Here is a 19959-nt window from a genome sequence, read left to right as displayed (position 1 = left end):
AGGATGTTCTACTAAAGCCAGCACAAGAAAGGACATGTGGTGAAGGATTCTTCGCTAATATGCATGTATTGGTCCGCCTTACACTGTGTAGTTGAGCTGTATTTGTAGGACTTCATAGAGAAAAAAAAGCACCAAAACACCTTCTGGTGGTGGACTGCAGTTTCTTTCCGCTTCCACAGACTCAGGCTGATTGGCTTTGCATGCTGAGGTAAGACCAATGCTGAGGCAAGACATGTGGAAAACTGTAGAGAGCGGTGCAGCGAAACAAAGATGGCGCCGACATCCAGCCTTGTCTGGATATAAACGACTTACTGCGCATGTGCAGGCTTGTCCCCTTGCTAGGGCTCCCTCTAGTGGTGAACAGCGGTACTGCACATGTGCGGTTTATGCACCAGGTGTTAGTTGACCGTTAATATGCTAATGAGGTGATTCATTCTCCACCAATCCCTGGAGGACAAGTAGTGGGGTGATCCAAGCCCCACTAATCCCTGAGAGATAATTAGCATACTGTTGTCTATATAAGCCGAACGATTTTGCTGCTCGGGGTCCCTGTTCAGAAGAGCTGTAACACTGAGAAGAGCTGTAACACTGAGAAGAGCTGTAACACTGAGAAGAGCTGTAACACTAAGAAGAGCTGTAACACAGTAAAGGCTTGCTCGCAGAAGAATCCTGTTGCCACGCGTCGTTCTTGCTGGCGGGACATTGGGCGCCCGACAAGTGGTGCCGAGACCCGGGAACCAACATCGCTGGTGCCGAGGGGACCCTTCAGTGTGCTGAAGAGGATTCAGAACTGCGAGAAGGTAAATTAAAAGGCAAGCTCCGAGAGGCATGCCCCTTTTTGGATTTAGTCTTGCCATGGAGGGATTGTTGCTCGTTTTTATAGTGACTGTTGTCTTCTTACTAGTTGTGTTAAAATGTGAGGACATAGTCAAGGCAGGACAGAACATTCAAGAGAGCATGTCAGAAACGGAGCAGAGTGAGAAATTAGGAGCGCGCAAAAAGAAAAAGGTTACTAAAACAAAAGTGAAAGAGATACAAAAGGCGGAAGAAATGCCGCTGGAGGAAAAAATAGGTATACCCCGGAGGATGAAGTACAAGTCATCCGGAGAGGATACTTTGTATCCATTAAAAGAATCAGAAGCCTTAGAACTGACTGGTAGTGACTCTGAGCAAGAGTTGTCAGAGTCGGAGGAGGAGGAATTAGAGGAAGAGGCAGCCAGATATGAGGAAGAAAGATATGGGCCTAGGTGGAGAGCCACTGTGAAGAAACCGAAAGTTATTAATGCCTCGGTGGCCTCCACTCCCCCGCCTTCTATAGAGGGGAAGTGTGAGTACTCTTTCTGTCCACCTGAAACACAGCGAGCACTTAGGCAAATGTTTCCTGTGTTTGAGGACGATGGCGTTCGTTCTCATCAGCTCCTAGAGCACAAGCAAGTTAAGGAACTGGCAGAGTCTGTTCGTGCCTATGGGGTTACTGCTAATTTTACCATGTCACAGGTAGAAAGACTAGCAAGCATTGCCATGACTCCAGCAGACTGGCAATCTGTGACAAAGGCCTGTCTCCTTAGCATGGGACAGTATATTGAGTGGAAGGCATTGTGGCACGATGCTTGCCAAGCACAAGCACGCGCAAATGCAGCAGCAGGACAACCTGCCTGGACATTTGACATGTTAACTGGACAAGGGCAATGGGCCAATAATCAAACTGCCTTCCCCTTGGAGGTATATGCCCAGATTGCTATTAGTGCTGTCAAGGCATGGAAAGCTCTAACTAACAGAGGAGAGGTGTCCGGGAACCTGACCAAGGTCATCCAAGGACCAAGTGAGCCTTTCTCAGATTTTGTGGCCTGCATGATGGAGGCTTCTGGTAGGATTTTTGGAGACCAAGACCAGGCCATGCCCTTAATAGAACAGTTAGTTTTTGAACAATGTACCAAAGAATGCCGCAATGCAATCCTCCCCTGGAAATCTAAGGGGCTGCAGGCTTGGCTGAAAGCCTGTAGGGAAATAGGAGGACCACTTACCAATACTGGTCTAGCCGCGGCTATATTACAAGGACAAAGGCGGCCTGGCCTCTCTAGCAGAGGCATCACGTGTTTCCAATGTGGAAAGCCCGGTCATATGAAAAGGGAGTGCAGGAATCAGAATCCTGGCTTTAATCCAAAGAAAGCCCCAGGACTGTGTCCAAAGTGTAAGAAAGGGAAACATTGGGCCAATGAGTGCAGGTCAGTAAAGGACATAACAGGGAAACCCTTGGATATGTCAAAAAACGTCCAACGGGGCCCCCGTCCTCAGGGCCCTCAAATATATGGGGCAACCAGCTCCCCAGTAACCTGGGCTCATCAAACTTCCCCAGGAGAGCCACTCCGGGTTCCGCAGGATTAGACCTCCGTGCCACCTCCAGAATCGTCCTAACCCCTCAAATGGGGGTGCAGCCTATCCCCTCTGACTTTCATGGCCCTTTACCACCCAATACAGTTGGGCTGCTTTTAGGACGCTCCTCTACTACTCTTAAAGGATTGGTGGTACATCCTGGGGTTATTGATCAAGATTATGAGGGCCAGTTGAAGATCATGTGCTCCTCCCCACGAGGTCTCTTCTCCATTTCCCCAGGTGACCGGATTGCACAATTGCTTGTTTTACCCAGTTATCATGCCCAGTTTAAATTGGGAAGTACAAAAAGAGGAAAGAAGGGTTTCGGCTCTACGGGCACTGATTCAGCATATCTTATGGTCGATTTACATGCTCGACCTACTCTGATCCTAACCATTGAAGGAAAGACATTTGAGGGAATTCTAGATACAGGGGCAGACAAAAGCATTATCTCCACTAAATGGTGGCCTACAAAATGGCCCATTACTCAATCTTCCCATTCATTACAAGGTTTAGGTTATGAAGCTAGTCCAACTATTAGCTCTAGGCCCTTAAAGTGGAAAGCCCCAGAAGGACAGGAGGGTAGTTTCGTCCCATATGTTCTTCCTTTACCTGTCAACTTATGGGGAAGAGATATTTTGGCTGAGTTGGGGCTTAAACTTATGAATGAGAATTCCCTACCAGCACAGAGAATGGTAAGGGATATGGGGTATGTCCCAGGAAAAGGCATTGGTAAGCAGCACCAAGGAACTACAGAGCCAATTCAACCCACTGCAAAACCCGATCGTCACGATCTGGGTTTTTCTTAGGGGCCATTGAGGGGGCTATGCCCATACCGTGGATAACAGAGGAAGCTGTATGGGTTCCTCAATGGCCTCTCTCCTCTGAAAAGCTGGAGGCCGCTCACCAATTAGTAAAGGAACAGTTGCAATTAGGACATTTGGAACCTTCAAGCTCACCCTGGAATACTCCAATATTTGTTATAAAAAAGAAGTCAGGAAAATGGAGACTATTGCATGATCTTAGAGCAATTAATACACAAATGAAATTGTATGGATCAGTCCAACGCGGTCTTCCGCTTCTTTCTGCCTTGCCAAAGCAATGGGAGGTTATTATAATAGATATTAAGGATTGCTTTTTCTCTATTCCTTTACATCCTAAGGATAAAGAGAGGTTTGCCTTTACTCTGCCTGCAATAAATCATGTGGAGCCTGATGAGCGCTATCAATGGAAAGTCTTGCCCCAGGGGATGGCAAACAGCCCCACTATATGTCAGTTATATGTACAACAGGCCCTGACTCCTGTCAGAGGGCAATATCCATCACTAACGATTCTTCATTACATGGATGATATACTCCTTTGTGGATCCAAACCTCAAGAGCTTGAGATAGCATATGCTGACTTAATTAAACATTTCCAACAGTTTGGGCTAACTATAGCTACTGAAAAGGTTCAGAGATCGCTGATGGGCAAGTTTTTAGGAGCCGTTGTACATCCAGAAGTTATTACTCCACAAAAAATTGAAATCAGGCGAGATCACCTACAAACCTTAAATGATTTTCAAAAACTTTTGGGAGATATTAATTGGCTACGGCCATTCCTGAAAATATCTACTGCTGAGTTAAAACCTTTGTTTGATATATTGGAAGGGGATCCGCAATTAACATCCCCACGATCCCTGTCTATGGAGGCTGTAGAGGCCCTCCAAAAGGTGGAGAAGACTCTTTCTGAGGCTCAATTAGTAAGGATACAACCTGATGAACCTTTTGAGCTATGTGTTTTGCAAACTGCTAAATTACCCACTGCGGTGTTATGGCAGAATGGCCCCTTACTTTGGATTCACCCACAAGCCTCTCCGGCTAAAACCATAGAGTGGTACCCCTCAGCGGTGGCAAGATTGGCTATGAGAGGACTAAGAGTAGCTGTAACTCATTTTGGTAAACATCCAATAAAAATTGTTATACCCTATACTGCAGAACAGCTCCAAGTGCTGGCTGCTACAAATGATGACTGGGCAATACTTGTGTGCATCTTTTCAGGGGTGTTTGATAATCACTACCCCAGGCACCCCATTTTGACCTTTGCAAAATGTCATCCCCTTGTGTTTCCCCGGGTTACCAGCATGGAACCCCTTCAGGCAGGGGATATTGTTTATACGGATGGATCGAAAACTGGTTTGGGTACTTATGTGCATGACGGTAAAGTGGTAACTAAGCAATTTACCCCTAATTCCCCTCAATTAGTTGAGTGTCAGATTGTATTGGAAGTGCTCCGAGTGTTCCCTAGTCCATTAAATATTGTTTCAGATTCCTCCTATGTGGTTAATTCAGTTAAATCTTTAGAAGTTGCGGGAATGATTAGAACCACTAGTACAGTGGCTTCTATGTTTCTGGAGATCCAGCAGGAGTTACTATCTCGGCATTCCCCTTTTTTCATCACCCATATAAGGGCTCATTCAGGGTTGCCTGGCCCAATGTCTCATGGGAATAACCTGGCCGATTTGGCTACTAGAGCCACTACGTTTGCTGTGCTGACTCCTGTGGAAGCTGCCACCCAGTTCCATTCCTTATTTCATGTTAGTGCTGAGACCTTACGCAGACGTTTTCCTATTTCTAGAGCAGAGGCCAGAAAAATAGTGCTTCGCTGCGGTAATTGCAGTGCGTTTATTACCACCCCACATGTGGGCATTAATCCCCGTGGCCTTCGACCCCTGCAGGTTTGGCAGATGGATGTTACCCATGTCCCCACCTTTGGAAAATTAAAGTATGTGCATGTTTCCATCGATACATGCTCCGGGGTCATAGTTGCTTCTCCCTTGTCTGGGGAAAAGGCCTCTCATGTCATTGCCCACTGTCTTGAGGCTTGGAGTGCTTGGGGTCTTCCTAGGCTGCTCAAGACTGATAATAGCCCTGCTTATACTTCAGAAAAGTTTAAACATTTCTGCAATCAGATGGGTGTTGCACACCTGACAGGACTTCCTTATAATCCTCAAGGCCAAGGAATCATTGAACGTGCCCATCGCACATTAAAGGCTTATTTAAAATAAACAAAAAGGGGGAATTGGTGAGGTGCCGCCAACCCCCAAGGTTGCCATCTCCACTGCACTTCTTACTTTAAATTTCTTAAATTTAGACGCCCATGACTATTCGGCGGCAGAACGCCATGGGCAGTGGCCTATCCCACCCAAGGATCAGGTGAAGTGGAAGGATGTACTCACTGGAGAATGGAAAGGCCCGGATCCTATTCTAATACGATCCAGGGGAGCGATTTGTGTTTTTCCGCAGAATCAAGAAAATCCAATTTGGGTACCTGAGCGTTTGACTCGAAAATTGCCTTCTGCTCTTCCTGAAGATGAGACTACGAACCCTACTATTACTACTGGGAATGGTAATACAGGTTAATTCGCTCACCCTGTGGGCTATTGCCAGATCCTGGCCAGTACCCATGCCAGTTCATAGCAATTCTACTGTTTTGAGAATAAGACTGACAAGCATAATCTCTGGCCTTGGTTTCAATGGGTGCTGTCCAATGAGCAAGGGTTATATACATCCCTGACCCCCTTTGCTAGGTTGATGGGAGAGAACTTCATGATGTATAATGTTTCAGCTACCAGAAAAAGGTGATACCAGGTTGATTAATATTCAATATAATAACCTCTTGGTAAATAATACTGCCACTAGTACTTCAGTATGTGCTAGATCACCTTTTTTCTGATAAGCACTAATGTAAGCAGTGGTGCTTTAAATTGTAATAGCTCTGATGTAGTCTATTTAGCTGAATGCTGGGATGGCACCAATGACACCACAGTGATGGTTAAGATTCCCTCCTTTGTGCCAATCCCAGTGGAGGCAAACCCAGATAGCTTTCCTATTCTTAATTTGCTGAGAGCCAAAAGAGATTTTGGAATTATGGCAGCCATAATTTCAGCCATTGTGCTGTCTGCTGCCGCAGCTACCACAGCTGCAATCGCTATGACCAATCAAATACAGACGGCTGAGACTGTCAATCAGAACTGCAGTGGCGCTAGAGATACAAGAATTTAATACCCATTTGGCATCTGGCCTTCTATTAGCCAATCAAAGGATAGATTTAGTTCAAGAACAATTGAAGCACTGTATCATATGACACAGCTGTCTTGTGTTTCCTCCCTTCGAGGTTTATGCATTATTCTTTTGCGAGCTAACTTTTCTCAGAATTTTCAACAGAACAAAGAAATCTCGAATTATCTGAAAGGAAACTGGTCCATGAAAGCAGAGCAACTATCAAGACAATTGCTGATGCAGATTGCTGTCCTCAACAGCACTAGGCTGGACCCCATCACAGTTGAAGACTTTATCTCATGGATTACCAATGCTTTCTCCCTTGTTAAGGAGTGGGCGGGCATGTTTGTCCTGGGGAGCTATTGTCCTCCTGGGATGCGGAGTAGGTCTCTGGCTTATTGGCTGTTTAAAAAAGAGAACATGCCAGACACAAAGTGGTTGTTTACCAGGCTATGACCACCATTAAAAAGGGTACTTCTCCCAACATATGGCTGGCCTCTTTGAAAGATCAAGAGTTCGCCCTAGATCATTTTTGTCACAGTCATGTGGAGTCATTGTATCCAGGGACGGGCAACTTTCCTCGAACTTGGACCAACCTAAGACACGGGGCCCGGTGGCGATAGGGTAACTCTATGATGGGTAAGGCCGAGTTTGGATGAGAACGACCTAACGAGTTTGGATGAGAATGACCTAAGACAGGAGCAATGACAAGATTGACGTGACACCCAGATCTAGACCAGTCATTTTATTAAACAAAAAAGGGAGATGTAGAGAGCGGCGCGGCGAAACAAAGATGGCGCCGACATCCAGCCTTGTCTGGATATAAACGACTTACTGCGCATGTGCAGGCTTGTCCCCTTGCTAGGGCTCCCTCTAGTGGTGAACAGCGGTACTGCACATGTGCAGTTTATGCACCAGGTGTTAGTTGACCGTTAATATGCTAATGAGGTGATTCATTCTCCACCAATCCCTGGAGGACAAGTAGTGGGGTGATCCAAGCCCCACCAATCCCTGAGAGATAATTAGCATACTGTTGTCTATATAAGCCGAGCGATTTTGCTGCTCGGGGTCCCTGTTCAGAAGAGCTGTAACACTGAGAAGAGCTGTAACACTGAGAAGAGCTGTAACACTAAGAAGAGCTGTAACACAGTAAAGGCTTGCTCGCAGAAGAATCCTGTTGCCGCGCGTCGTTCTTGCTGGCGGGACATTGGGTGCTCGACAGAAAACGCCTGATGTTTGGAGGGTATAAATAGGACTCTACAGCATGACCGAGAGAGACCTAGGCTTGCTTATAGAGCTAGTTGTCAACCCTTGTGGGTCTTGAGTCTTTGCTGATCTTTGCTTCCTTGAGAGAGGCACAGCTGAGAACTTCTCCTGGTATTCCTGTTGATCCCTCCTACTGATTTGAACCGAGGTTGAGGCCTAGTATCTGTTAGGTTGTGACCCCACTGTTGCTAACCTGATTCTACTGAACTGGAGTGCTGGTGTATCTGTGAAGTGTTTGCGAGTGGCTCGAGCTGCCACTGCTTGCTGACCTGGGAACTGAACTGCCAATTTCCAGACAACACAGATGAAACTTGCTCCAAAGAACCTTCCTAAACAGGTCCACCTCCCCCATGACCTTTCCTTTCCACTACCTCTGGTGGGTGATGGGCTACAAGGGAGGTTAAAGCATTTAAGAACCATCATTAAAAATAAGGTTTGAAATAATTAAAACTACACCTGACCAGTTTTCTGTCCTGGAACACGTGACTACGGCACTCCATGGAGAGAGGACTGTGACAAGCAGTCACATAGGGGCAGTGCCTGAAGCCCCTCCACATGCAGATGAGGCATTGTTAAATCTCAACCAAACTCAATAGAAAGCATCTGCTTTTAGATCCCACCCCACCCCAAATTGTATAAGGTCCTGTCCAGAAGGAATAAAGTTCGAGGATTATTTCGTCAAAGAAAGTTTGAGAATGTCTGTCCTATAAGAGCTGTAAAACTTTTGGGGAAGAGAATTCTCTCCTGCAGGCTAATCGAGCTCCAATCCCTTGACAGCTCCATGTAGGGGCCTCGGAACAGATCCAGCAGTTTCGTGCTGACCCACCATGTAGACTCTTGCTGCTCCAGAGTAGCAGTGGCCATGGAAGATCAACTCTACCTCCCCTTTGAAGAGCACAACTCTTTAGCTGCTCCAACCTGGCCAGAGCTCTGCAGATCTCTGCAGATGGTTTCCGGTACACAGAACAGCGCTGGGTCTTGGGATAGATCAAGTCCCAGTTTCCCCAGGAACTGCCACATTGATTTCCACGGTGGTTGTACAAGTTTGTACTCCCACCAGCAGTGGAGGAGGGTGTTTCCCTTGCTTCTTAACCTTGCCATCATGAGCTGTCACTTATGGTATTGATCTTAGCCGTTCTGACATGTGCGAGACTTTAGATATTCTAAAAAAGCTTCAGATATTTTAGAGAGGATTTAAACTTTTAAAAAAAACTGAATATTTTATTAATTTTTGAAAGGCTTTATATTTTATTACTGGACAAACCACACTTCCAACTTAGATATGAGCATGTCTTCAGGTTAAAAATGTTGAACTCTGGGCTGGAGAGATGGCTCAGTGGTTAAGAGCACTGACTGCTCTCCCAGAGGTCTTGAGTTCAATTCCCAGTAACCACATGGTAGCTCACAGCCATCTGTAATGGAACCCAATGGCTTATTCTGGTGTGTCTGAAGACAGCTACAGTGTACTCATTTAAATAAAATAAATGAATCTTCAAAAAAAAGTTGAACTTCATTCAGAAGGACTGATCGATGACCAATACAGTATAAACCCTCAGTCTTGCCATTGTGTGGATCCTTGGGGATCCAGCTTCCTTCTCCTCCAGTGTCCTCGAATCCATTGAGGAGTGGGATCCTTTTGCTTTTGTTTCTTGGCTAGGAATCACTTGATTCTGGAAGTCCTGTGAGAAGACATGGTGAGAAGCAGAATCAGATGTAGAGATGGCGGAGGAAGAGAGGAGAATGACTGGATATTTTAAGGAGACTAAACCTTTAAGGCGGATTTTAAGGCCTGTGGGACTTTTGAAGATACGCTGTTTTATATACTAACATTAACACAATATCACAGGTACAGATGAGAAAGGGATGGCAGTTGAGTAGCGATGTGCTTTGAGAGGAGGGAATCTCAGTTGAGAAAAGCCCCCATAAGACTGGACTGTCGGTAAATCTGTAGGGCATTGTCTTGGTGGTTGGTGTGTAAGGGTCCAGCTTAGTGTGGGTGATGCTACCCCTGGGCAGATGGTCCCGAATACTATGAGAGCTGGCTGAGCAAACCATGAGGGGCAAGTCAGTATGCAGTGTTTCTCTAAGGCCTCTGCTTCGGTTCTTGCTGCCATGTTCCTGCTTTGGGTTTCTGCCCTCAATAATGGACTGTGATGTGGAATGTAAGCTAAGATAAACCCTTCCCTTCCCACGTTGCTTTTGGTCATTGAGTGGGAACCCTAAGAAACTCGAGTTACCTGGCCAGTGTTGGGGTTAGAGGAATTGAGCAACACAATTTATGTTTACCACAGTCACACCATCAAACCAGAGGACTTAAGTGACAATAGTGATTGATCCCCATGCAAGCAGAATTCTTGCAGAAAGAAAACTAGAGCTTTTCCAGATTCCTTAGACGACATGCTCCATTACAGCCACCAGAGGGCACTGTGGACTCACGCTGGGACCAACCCTGAGCTGGTTGTTAAAACTGATTACAGGGGAAGTGTCTCAGTTCTTAAAGTGCTTGACTTCTGAGCTTGAGGACCTTCTGGTCAGGCAGCCTCTCCTAATTGGCGAGTTCTAGGCCGCTCTCTCTAATTGGCGAGTTCCAGGCCAATGAGAAGCCTCTCCTCTCTCCCATTCCCCCTCTGCCCTGACCCCAAAGGGGATAAAGGCCATGCGGTGGCATAAACCTCACACTCTGGAAGCTGAATCAGGCCGAACTCTGGCTCTCTGAGTTTGAGGTCAGTTCTGGCCTCCACATGTACACACGCAGACGCACGCACGTACCCGCGCGCGCGCGCGCACGCACGGTTGCTTTCTAATTAGCTAATTGTGGTTTCCTTTTTGAGAACCTAAAATTCCTAGAAAATCCAGAAGATTCCTGAGGACTTCAGAGTCACAGAAACCAGTGGGATGGTCTGTTCTGGGCTTGCCCAGGGGACATACACATCGACCTATCACAGAGAACAGGGGAGATGAATGGTTGGGACAGTTTCCATCTAGTGGTTAGAGCCCAGGGTTGCTGCCCATTGTCCTATCATGTACAGGAAAGTCTGGGTCTTCACATACCTGAAACAGCCAAGAACAACTCCTGGGGTAGAGTTCTTTATTTAGGAAGAGGCAGCAAGGAGGTTATGGCACAGGAGGCTGGGGGAATAGTATTGGAGGAAGAAAAGGGAACATTGGTTGCTGCCTCAGCCAAGTCCTTAGTCAGGCCCTCTTTCTGCCTCTGGTGTCACTCCCAGACACACTGCTGTTCCTTGGGAGGTGTCTCCTAAGAGCAGGAAACCTGAAGGTGTGTTTCCATTGAGTGATGGCTCTCATCTCAGATGTACCTGTGTGTGCCGCCCACAACCTCCCAGCTCCACATGGGTGTGGGTCTGACATAAGAGACTCCATCTTTGGCAGCAGCAGCTTTCACACCTGGATAATGAGTGATCATACCCAAATGTTGACAGTGATGATTGGGAATCCTAGATGCTGCTAGAAGAGAAAGCCCCCCTGGGTGGGAAAGGCCTCTGGCCTATGGGGCAAGTGTGGCTGGTTTGAAAGCTTATGAAGTCTTCATCATCCCTCGGAAGGGCAGGTGACCTGTGGGTGTCTCCTCGAGGGATGATTTCCTCTCCTCAGCGACTCCTGGTGGTAGGAACAGTGTCCTTCTATGTCTTCCCTGCCCACAGAGGACTCCTTGTTATATGTGACAGGCAAGTATGGTCCCCATGTTCTGAGTGGTTCAGAACAGGTCTGTGTGTCTGGAACCCCTTTGTTATGCCAAAAACGTTGGCCCTGGGACTCACACATCCTTGGGTGCCCAGGTCCCAGGGCTACCTGAGCCAACAGATAGAAATAGCAAGGCCAAAAGTTGGTTCCAGTTGGGATCCTGGCAGCCAGAGCCAGGGACCAGGGGATGACTGTGGATGGTGGAGATGAAACAGTGGCCTCAGGCCTGGAAAATACCAGCCATGCTGAGACCCTGATGGGCAGGACTTCATGCATGCTGGGAATCAGGGTCTCCAATCTCTAACCAGACTGTTAGGCAGCACCAAGACACTGTGTGAGGCTGGAGGGCAGGGGTAGAGGGCCCTCCTGAGGGAGGAAGAGATCAGGGCAAGAGGTCCAGGGTGAAAGCTGAGATGCTACATTCTCAAGGGCATGTCCCCATCGTTTCCAATGATCCCAGGCACTTGGTGCTACTGTCTCGCCATCTTCACTTTCTAAGGCAGGTGGCACCCCCTCTCTCAAGACTGTCCTATTCTTCTGTCCCCCAGTCGCACAGAGGGAGTGAGGTGCATGGCAGGCTGTCTCAGCAGCTCACAGATTGCTTCTTTTCTGCAGTATCTTCCTCGTGTTTTCTCCATCACAAGCTTCGCCGTCCTGCTGACCCAGCTTTCCGCTGCTGTGGACAAGGATGGGCGGCGATGCTGAGTACATTGCACTGTGGATGCAGGACGAGCCAGCAGTGAAACTCCCTGGCCTGTGTGATATCTAAAAAGCAGGCAGAAGCTACCCAGAGCCGGAGGAAAACGGAGATCCTGGCTCATTGACCCAGGAGCCCCAAAGCTGATCCACAAATGGATGTTCCCGGCAAATCAGGCACCGCCTGTTATGGTCCCCCTCCCCCCACCCACCATTCTCTAATTATGCGCCTAGCATTTCCTGGACTTCACATGAGCACCTTGAGAAGAGTCACTCCCAGACTCCAGACACTTGACAGAGGTCAGGAGAAAGGCAGTGGGCTGCAACCCCTCACACCTGAGTGGTCCTGTGGAGTGGTCGGCCAAGGCAGGGTGGTCATCGTTTGGTAGCCCCAGGTCCTCTCTCTCCCGAGGTGGGGGCTTCTTCCTTTTGGTCCTTACCGGCTTCTCTGTAGGAGACAGACAGGCCCAGGATGGCTTCATGACTTCAATGTCACTTCCTCCTCCCACAGTTTATGAGAGACCTTGGTGGGCAAGTGGGCTCTACCCAGACTACCCACCCACATCACTGTGAAGCAAGCTGAACATCATGAAGTATTTCCCACAGCCCACAGCCTGCTCTTGACAGAGCTGGGATGGAATTGGGTGCACCAGGTTCTTCCCTGTTTCTGCCTTATCCATGGCATGCAGAATACAGGAAGCAGGAGGGAGGGATGGAGGGAGGGAGGTGGAGGGATGGAGGGAGGGAGGTGGAGGGGGAGAGGGAAAGGGATGGAGGGAGTGAGAGAGGGGTAGAATTCAGGTACAGGCTTTTATATGCAATAGCTGTGAATCACTTCTACCAACAGATGACATCAGGCTATGATGTCCCAAAGCATCTCTGGTAGGGGAAAGATGTCATTTCCCCATTTTACATATGGGAAAGTAGAGGTGGGGATGAGGCAGGTGAGTAGTGGAGCCAGGAATTGGCACTGGGGGGAGATGCTAGAGAGCCGGTGTCTCTGGGTGGTCCCGAGCCTGCTCAGTTACAGAGAGCAGGAGAGCCAAGAGAAGCTGTGCAGAATACCCAAGGCTACACAGTGGTTTGGTTTAACGGTGGCTGTGGACTGGGACCCACACTTCTAAGCTCAGAGCCCCTCCTGCTGCTGGGACTTACCTGGCAGGCCTCGCTTGTTGGAGAATGGCTTGTTCTCAGCAAGGGGCACTCGGGCCAATGTCGCCAGCTCCGAGATAAGGGTCTGCTCAGCTTCCTGATAGACGAACGGAAGAGAATCAGTTCCCTGCCACTGACTGAAGCCTTACGCTATGAAGGATGGCTGGTGGCCATAGCTCAGGTCCCGGGGCGGAAGGTTTTCCAAGCAGCAATCCGCCCTGAGACATCAGGACTGGGTCACGGAAGAGGTTGCTGCTCTTGACAGCTGGCTCCTCTTTCCTAGTCCAATAACCTTGTCCATAAATGAGGACAGTTTGGAGGCTCAGCCACTGGCAAACACCAACTCTGCTGTACTTCAGGGCATGGCTGCCAGAAGACCCAGATGCTATCACTTACTACTGTGTTTCTATTTCCCATCTGTACTAAGGACCACTGAAGCCACTCCTTCAACTGCTCACATTTGACTTTGAGAACTCTCAGAGTAGCTCTCATCTGCAAGGGATCCTTGGGAAGAAAAGTCCGTCGTTAACAGGATTCTTTAAAACTGCTGTCACTCACTACTGCCGACCAGATAGACAATACCCATTTGGTGGTGGTGTCATGGTGGTGTTAGGTGTGTGTGTGTACTCTGCAATGCATACATGGTGGTCAGAGGACAGCTTCAGGAAGTACATTCTCCCCTTCTATCATGCGTTCTGAGGATGAACTCAGGACCAGGTCTGAGCAGAAAGAGCTTTTCAGCCGCTGAGCCATCCTGTCCTTCCTTGCTTTTGTTTGAAAGCATCCTGCCATTCCCTGATACTTTTTAAAAAGGCAGATACTTTGGGAGTACAGTCGCACCCCATAATCCTCCAGGCGGAGACTTTTCTGTGCTAAACTGTCTACTTCATACCCTGGGGAGTTAAGCCTCCCTGAATGCTCTACGTTGAGTGTGAGTCTTTGTTACTGTCAGCATAGCTCAGGAGGCAGAGATGGCAGTCCTGATACCTGCAGCCCTCTTGGTGGTGGTCTGCACCACAGGGAAATACTCATTCCTTTACTACTTCCCAAACCACGGGCAGACTGCTCAGCTGTTCCCTGAATACACCAGAGCCACGTGGGACCTGCTATCCCCAAGGGGCTCAAGTTCCCTTCAGAAAGCCACACATTGTCAAGATGTTATAGACAGAGAGAGGGAGAGAGGTCTGGAGTGGGGCCCAGAGTTTTTTACAGTGACCTGGGTGGCTTTCTGTGAACCCAGGTGTGGCCTTTTTCTGGTACACTATGACACTGTGACACTGCCTAGTGGCACATCTCTGAAACTACCTGCAGCTGGGTCTCAAGCTGGGCTTCCAGCTGGTCCAGCTCTTGTGCCTTCTGCCTCTGAGAGTTCAGGCGGCCCTGCTGGTGCTTTGTGAACTGGTCCAGGAGCTTCTTCCGCTGTGACGTCATCCTGGCGGTGTGAAGGAATGGTTAATGCCTTTGGAATCTTTGGCCAATAGGCCCCTACAAAACCCTCCCAGAAGTCATACTGCACATGGAAACAAGCTGCACAAAGGGCTCAAGACTCTTAGCTGCACTTGAGCCCTGGAGCATAAGGAGGGGCCAGGAAAATATGGGCGTGCAGTGCTGTAGCCTCATTCTTCTGGCAGGCTGGTTCTGACCCTGAGGGTGCATGGCCATCAAGCATGGGGAAGTCTAAGGAATCCTGCGCTAACACTGGACTTAGACTCCTAGGAAAGACTGGAGACATCAGCAGGACGGAAGGCAAGTCAGGACACTGCTAGGTGGGGGACAAAGAACTGCACACTGGCATCATCTCATGAGCAGACAATTGTACCTAAGAGAGAAATTCCCATGAAAGGACCAGAAGTCTTCTAGGCACCGAGGAAACTCATGTCCTAGGACAGGCCTGAGAAAGCCTAAACGTGGCATCCTAATCCTGTAAAGTAGGAATAGGTTGGGTATAGGCCAGGTCCCTCACACAGAGAGTACCACCTTCCCTCTTGGACACAGACCCCTTTTCTCTCTCCCTCTTTAGCACACTTTGTTCTGATCCTCTGTAAACAGTGACATCTATTCCTGGCCTGTAGTCTGCAGCTGCTGCCTTCTTTTCTATCTTCGGGGTCAATTTTCAGAAAGAGTGACTGTAATCTGAAGGCAGAAGTCACCTTTCGCATCAATAGGTGGCTGTCCTGGAGGACATAAGACCTACAAATGCCACCTTGCCTCTGATTCATGCTCTGTAGGCTGATGGAATGCCTTTCCTTGCTTCCTGGTCCTGTAAGTTTCTATTCATCCTGTAAGACCAAATCATCCATCCATCCATCCATCCATCCATCCATCCATCCATCCATCCACCCCACCCATTCATGATTCATCTAATCAGCCATGATCCATCAATCTAACCACGATCCATTTATCCATCTATCCATCAATCCATCCATGATTCATCCCTCCATGATCAATCAATCCATGCATGATCCTTCGTTCATTTATCTATGATCCACTCTCCAACCATCTATGTACATCCACTCATGATCTGTCTACCCATCCATTATACATCTATCCATCCCTTATTCTAATCAAAATATTTCTGGCTAGGCAGATATTGTGATAGTTTAATTTTCACACCCCCCCAATAAAACCTTATTAGCATGAATCGTGCACAAAATTGGTTACATTGTTACATCTCCATACATGCACATCACGTACTTTGATCATTTTGCTATCTCTTATCTCCCCCTGCCTCTCACTTATCCCTTTCCTTCCCCCATGACCCCCTTCCAATTTCACATCTTCTTAAAAGTCTAGATTTTGCCTAAAAGAGAAATGTGTGCTTGTCATTTTGAGCCTGGTTTATCTCACTTGACATGGTGATCACCTGTCTCATCCATTTTCCTATAGATGACATGACATGCTTTTCAAAGTCTCGACCATATTTTATCTCTACCTATTTATCACATTTAGTCCATCCACTTGTCCACTGACAGGACAGTGGACTGATTCATTACCTTGTTCATTGTAGATAGTGTGTGTGTGAACCTCTGTTTGTATGTTGACTATGATGGCTAATTTTTTGGTCAGCTCGTCACAAACTCTATAGAGTCACCTGAGAAGAGGAAGTGTCAACTGAGAAAATTCCCCCAATCAGATTGACCCGTAGGCGAGTTTGTGGGGCATTTTCTTGATTAATGATAGATGTGGGAAGGTCCAGTCCTATCCAGGTTGTGCCATCCCTGGACAAGTTGTCCTAAGTTATATAAGAAAGCAGGCTGAGCAAGCCATGAAGAGAAAAGCAGTAAGCAACACTCCTCTATGGTCTCTGCCTCCAGGTTCCTGCCTTTAGTTCCTGATCTGGCTTCCCTTCATAATGGACTGTGATGGGGGGGGGGTATTAGCCAAATGAACCCTTTCTTCCCAGGTTGCTCTTGGTCTTGGTATTTTATCACAGCAACAGAGACCTAGCTAGGATGATGACTCTGGTTCCCTTGGGCATAAACCCTACGTAAGCTGTCCTACCTACTTTGCTGGTCCCCAAAGCTCTTTCTATCCTGGGGGATACAGTCTTTCCATGCTACCCTGATTTTCTCACCCATGAAGTCACATAGAGGAAACTGATTTGTTTGTTTACTCTGCAATGGCCTTCCTGAGCTCTTCTAAGGGAAAGGTACTGGACAATGCTGTGATAGTTGCTGACTTTGTAGCATGCTCCCTCTCGAACTTTCAAGGATGCTCAGTTCACTGTAGACTCAGGAGAGAGCACAGCATCCTCTTGGTCAGATTGGTTCTCTTCTCTCATAAACCATGTGGAGTGAGAGTGGGTGGCTTCTGAGGCCTGTATTGTTCTGGGTCAAAGCCAGAGCCTGGACCACATTCCAATCATAATGGTCTCTCTAGTAGTTGAAGCCCAGGTGATGAAAATGTGGATTCTAGAGCTTTTCCTATAATTCTGTGTTTAAAGGTACTAGGTAGGGGTGGGGAGTGGGGGTGAAGGTATGGAACCTGTACATTTAATGGAAAATCCAATCATACCTCTGTTTCTGAAATCTAAGAACTGCTGGTCCATGCTCTACCAACTTAAGGAAGGTTGGGGCAAGCCTGGACCTTGAAGCTTAGCAGTGGTTACCTGCTGATGGCTGCCAGTGCCCAGGCTGAAGACTCCAGGTAGGGTATGGGATTTGGTTCAGGAGAGCCATGGTTTTTATTTACTCACACAGCCTACTGAGGCTGGGACCAATTCTGTTATGTGGGTGTGGTCCCTCCTCGATGGGACGCTGGCCTCTGCCGCTCTCAGTGGAGCTGCTGTGTCTGAGCCCTGGCCTCCCTACACTTGGAGGTGTTATTTCCCAGCACAGGAGCATGTGCTTTACAGCCTGCTTCTGAGACTTCCTTCAGGGGACAGACAAGAGTGTCCCAGACAAAGCTCAAGGACAGGCCTCCCAAAGCCACTTCAGCACTGCCTCTCTAACTCCTCAGCCCACCTGAAGCTGGTGGATATTTGTCTCCCCTGACACTGCAAAAAGAGTCCAGCTGAGTGAATGAAGTTAAGGGCTGCCAAGCCTGTGGAGCCCACTGAGCTGCAGTGGGCACTGCCGTGAAACATGCCTTTGTTCCCTTCTCCTGCTCTCTCACCTTTACTTTCCCAGGTTAACAACATATAACCAGGGTTGGGGAGATGGGGATGGCTTGTCTTGCAAGCATGAGAACTTGAGTTTGGTCCTCAAAATCCATGTTAAAAAAAAAAAAAGCTGAGTGTGGTGGAGCTAAGCGTTGAAGAGGAGACAGGTAGGTCTCTGGGGCTCCCTGGCCAGCCAACCCAGCTCGCTTGGCATGTTCCAGGACAGCGAGACACTGTTAAGAATCATGGTAGCCAGGTTATCCCTGGACTGCAACATACACCTGCGCCTACGTAAACACAGGCATGCACGCATGTGCGCACGCACTCCTTACAGTCTTCAAATTCTCACCCTGAGGCTGTTTTCTGAGGAGCCCAAGGTATGATTGGAGAGGCTTCAGAGCTGACTAGGAGGGAGATGACACCCACATCAACAGGCAGACCATGCAGGATCCCAAGCCCACCATGTACAGTGAGGTGCACCCCTTGCAGAGACCCCCACATATAACCCTGAGTCCCACCTCTGCTGTACAGCCTGGGGCGCTCCATGGGTACCGCCTGGTGTCTGGCTCTCTGATGGTGGGTCACTGAATTCTTGCTTCTTCCACAGCTTGTAAGCATTGATTCTCTCATCTGGACTCACAGACACAAAGCAGTCAAGGTGTGCATTTGGAAGGCGGACTCTTGCTAGGCCAGGGCACGGGGTGAGAGGAACACACCTGTTCATAACATGTCACAAGCACCAGCACTTGGGAAGGCCAGCCTAAGAGAATGTCATGGGAGCTTTGGCATGGAGAAGCACCCATGGCTCCCCTCTAGCTCTCTGCCAGGAGCAAAGAGATGACAAGCAAGCTTCCATAGGAAGAGGCTGTCACATACCTTCCAGAGTCAGAGTCACACAGTGGGGGGAGGGCTTCGTGAGCTGAGCTGGGGGTTTGGTGGGCCTAGGATACCGCTGTGAGCGCTCTCAACGGAGCAGGCCTTGACCTCACGCCTGCAGCCTGCAGCTTCCTTATTTGCAGAGTTACCCGTTCAGAAGACTTGCGACTCATTATTTAACTCATCATTTTAACTAAAGTGATGTGCTTCCCTGGGCTGCCACAGCTTAGAATGCTATCTGCTGCATAATTACTCTGGTGCCATCATTACCCCAGGGATCTAGCTTGACCTCAGATGACAGACAAACCTCCTGGAGGTGCCTCACTGTCAAATAATTCAACACCCACGGAATGGCTTTGGAGGACACACAGGTTCTTCACTCTGCTGGTGGCAAGGTGCTCAGCAACTGGTGAGCTTGTTGGGCCTGAGGAGCCACCACGCACAGAGGACCTTCATCAGCAGAGCCGTGAGCGGGCTTACTGCTCCTTAGGGAAGCAGCTCTTCAAGGAGAGGGCTGGCTACAGTCCATCAGGGAAGCTGTGTCCAGTGCCCGCTGCAAAGCTGGGGTGCAGGATGGGCTGCCAGAGCTCAGAGGACTGGGGAGGGGGAGTCCTAACCCCACAGAGGGTAAGCTGAGACCTAGTGTGAGCAGATGACAGGCCCTGGTACTGAGCCTGTGCAGGGATGAGCAGGCGTCTTCTGCTAAGCAAGCTCAAATCTCTTAGAGAAACTGCTGGGGAACCTGCAGCCACTAGTAGATTCCCGAGCGCAGGCCAGACGTTGGGTGAATCCTCCTGAATGGGGCAAGGGTGGGGCAGGGGGCAGCTGAGACCAGCTGAGAGCATAGCCACAGAAGGTGCTCCAGACCTCCCTCCATCCCTCCTGCCGGGGCTCAGTCCCAGCCCATCTTGGGGGAAAGCAGCAGAGTGTGTGAGCTTTGGAGCTGGTGAAACTCTGCAGACCCTTGTGCAGGGAGAACGGAAGGAGAGGAACAGCATGTAGGGAGCTCTGGGTGTTATTTACGTATTGTAGGAAGGGTGGCTGCCGTCCACTGCTTCACAGGTATGGTGGTGGGAGGTGATGAGTGATGGGGTACTGGGTAGAGCATTCTCAGGGTCTCGGGAGCTCTGTCCTGCCTACTCTTACTCATGATTGGTTACTGCATGTCTTTGGCCACCAGGGAGCTCAAAGATAGAATAACAATTTCTCGTCATTTAGCCCAGGTGCTTCCTGGCTAATTTAGACTTAATACAT

At 48.6% G+C, this 19959-nt stretch overlaps 1 protein-coding gene across 7 annotated transcripts in view; it reads right to left on the bottom strand.

Moving 5' to 3' along the window:
* Positions 1 to 7143: 7143 nt before the first annotated feature.
* Evc (EvC ciliary complex subunit 1) overlaps positions 7144 to 19959 on the bottom strand; it is a 43713-nt gene continuing 30897 nt past the window's right edge. For 3 of the 7 annotated variants that reach the window (XR_015636539.1, XM_087582550.1, XM_087582554.1), the window contains 5 exons: positions 18348 to 18459; positions 14535 to 14661; positions 13233 to 13326; positions 12414 to 12525; positions 10751 to 12057 (listed from right to left, as the gene is read on the bottom strand). Coding sequence is in view for 6 of the 7 variants with exons in the window: in XM_087582550.1 (XP_087438676.1) it covers positions 11973 to 12057; positions 12414 to 12525; positions 13233 to 13326; positions 14535 to 14661; positions 18348 to 18459 (530 nt within the window). In the remaining variant the exon portion in view is untranslated. 7 annotated transcript variants of the gene reach the window in all.

The sequence above is a fragment of the Rattus norvegicus genome, chromosome 14 (assembly GCF_021556685.1).
Source record: "Rattus norvegicus strain SHRSP/BbbUtx chromosome 14, alternate assembly SHRSP_T2T, whole genome shotgun sequence".
In the NCBI taxonomy this organism is placed as follows: Eukaryota; Metazoa; Chordata; class Mammalia; order Rodentia; family Muridae; genus Rattus; species Rattus norvegicus.
This window is presented reverse-complemented; position numbering and strand designations above follow the sequence as displayed.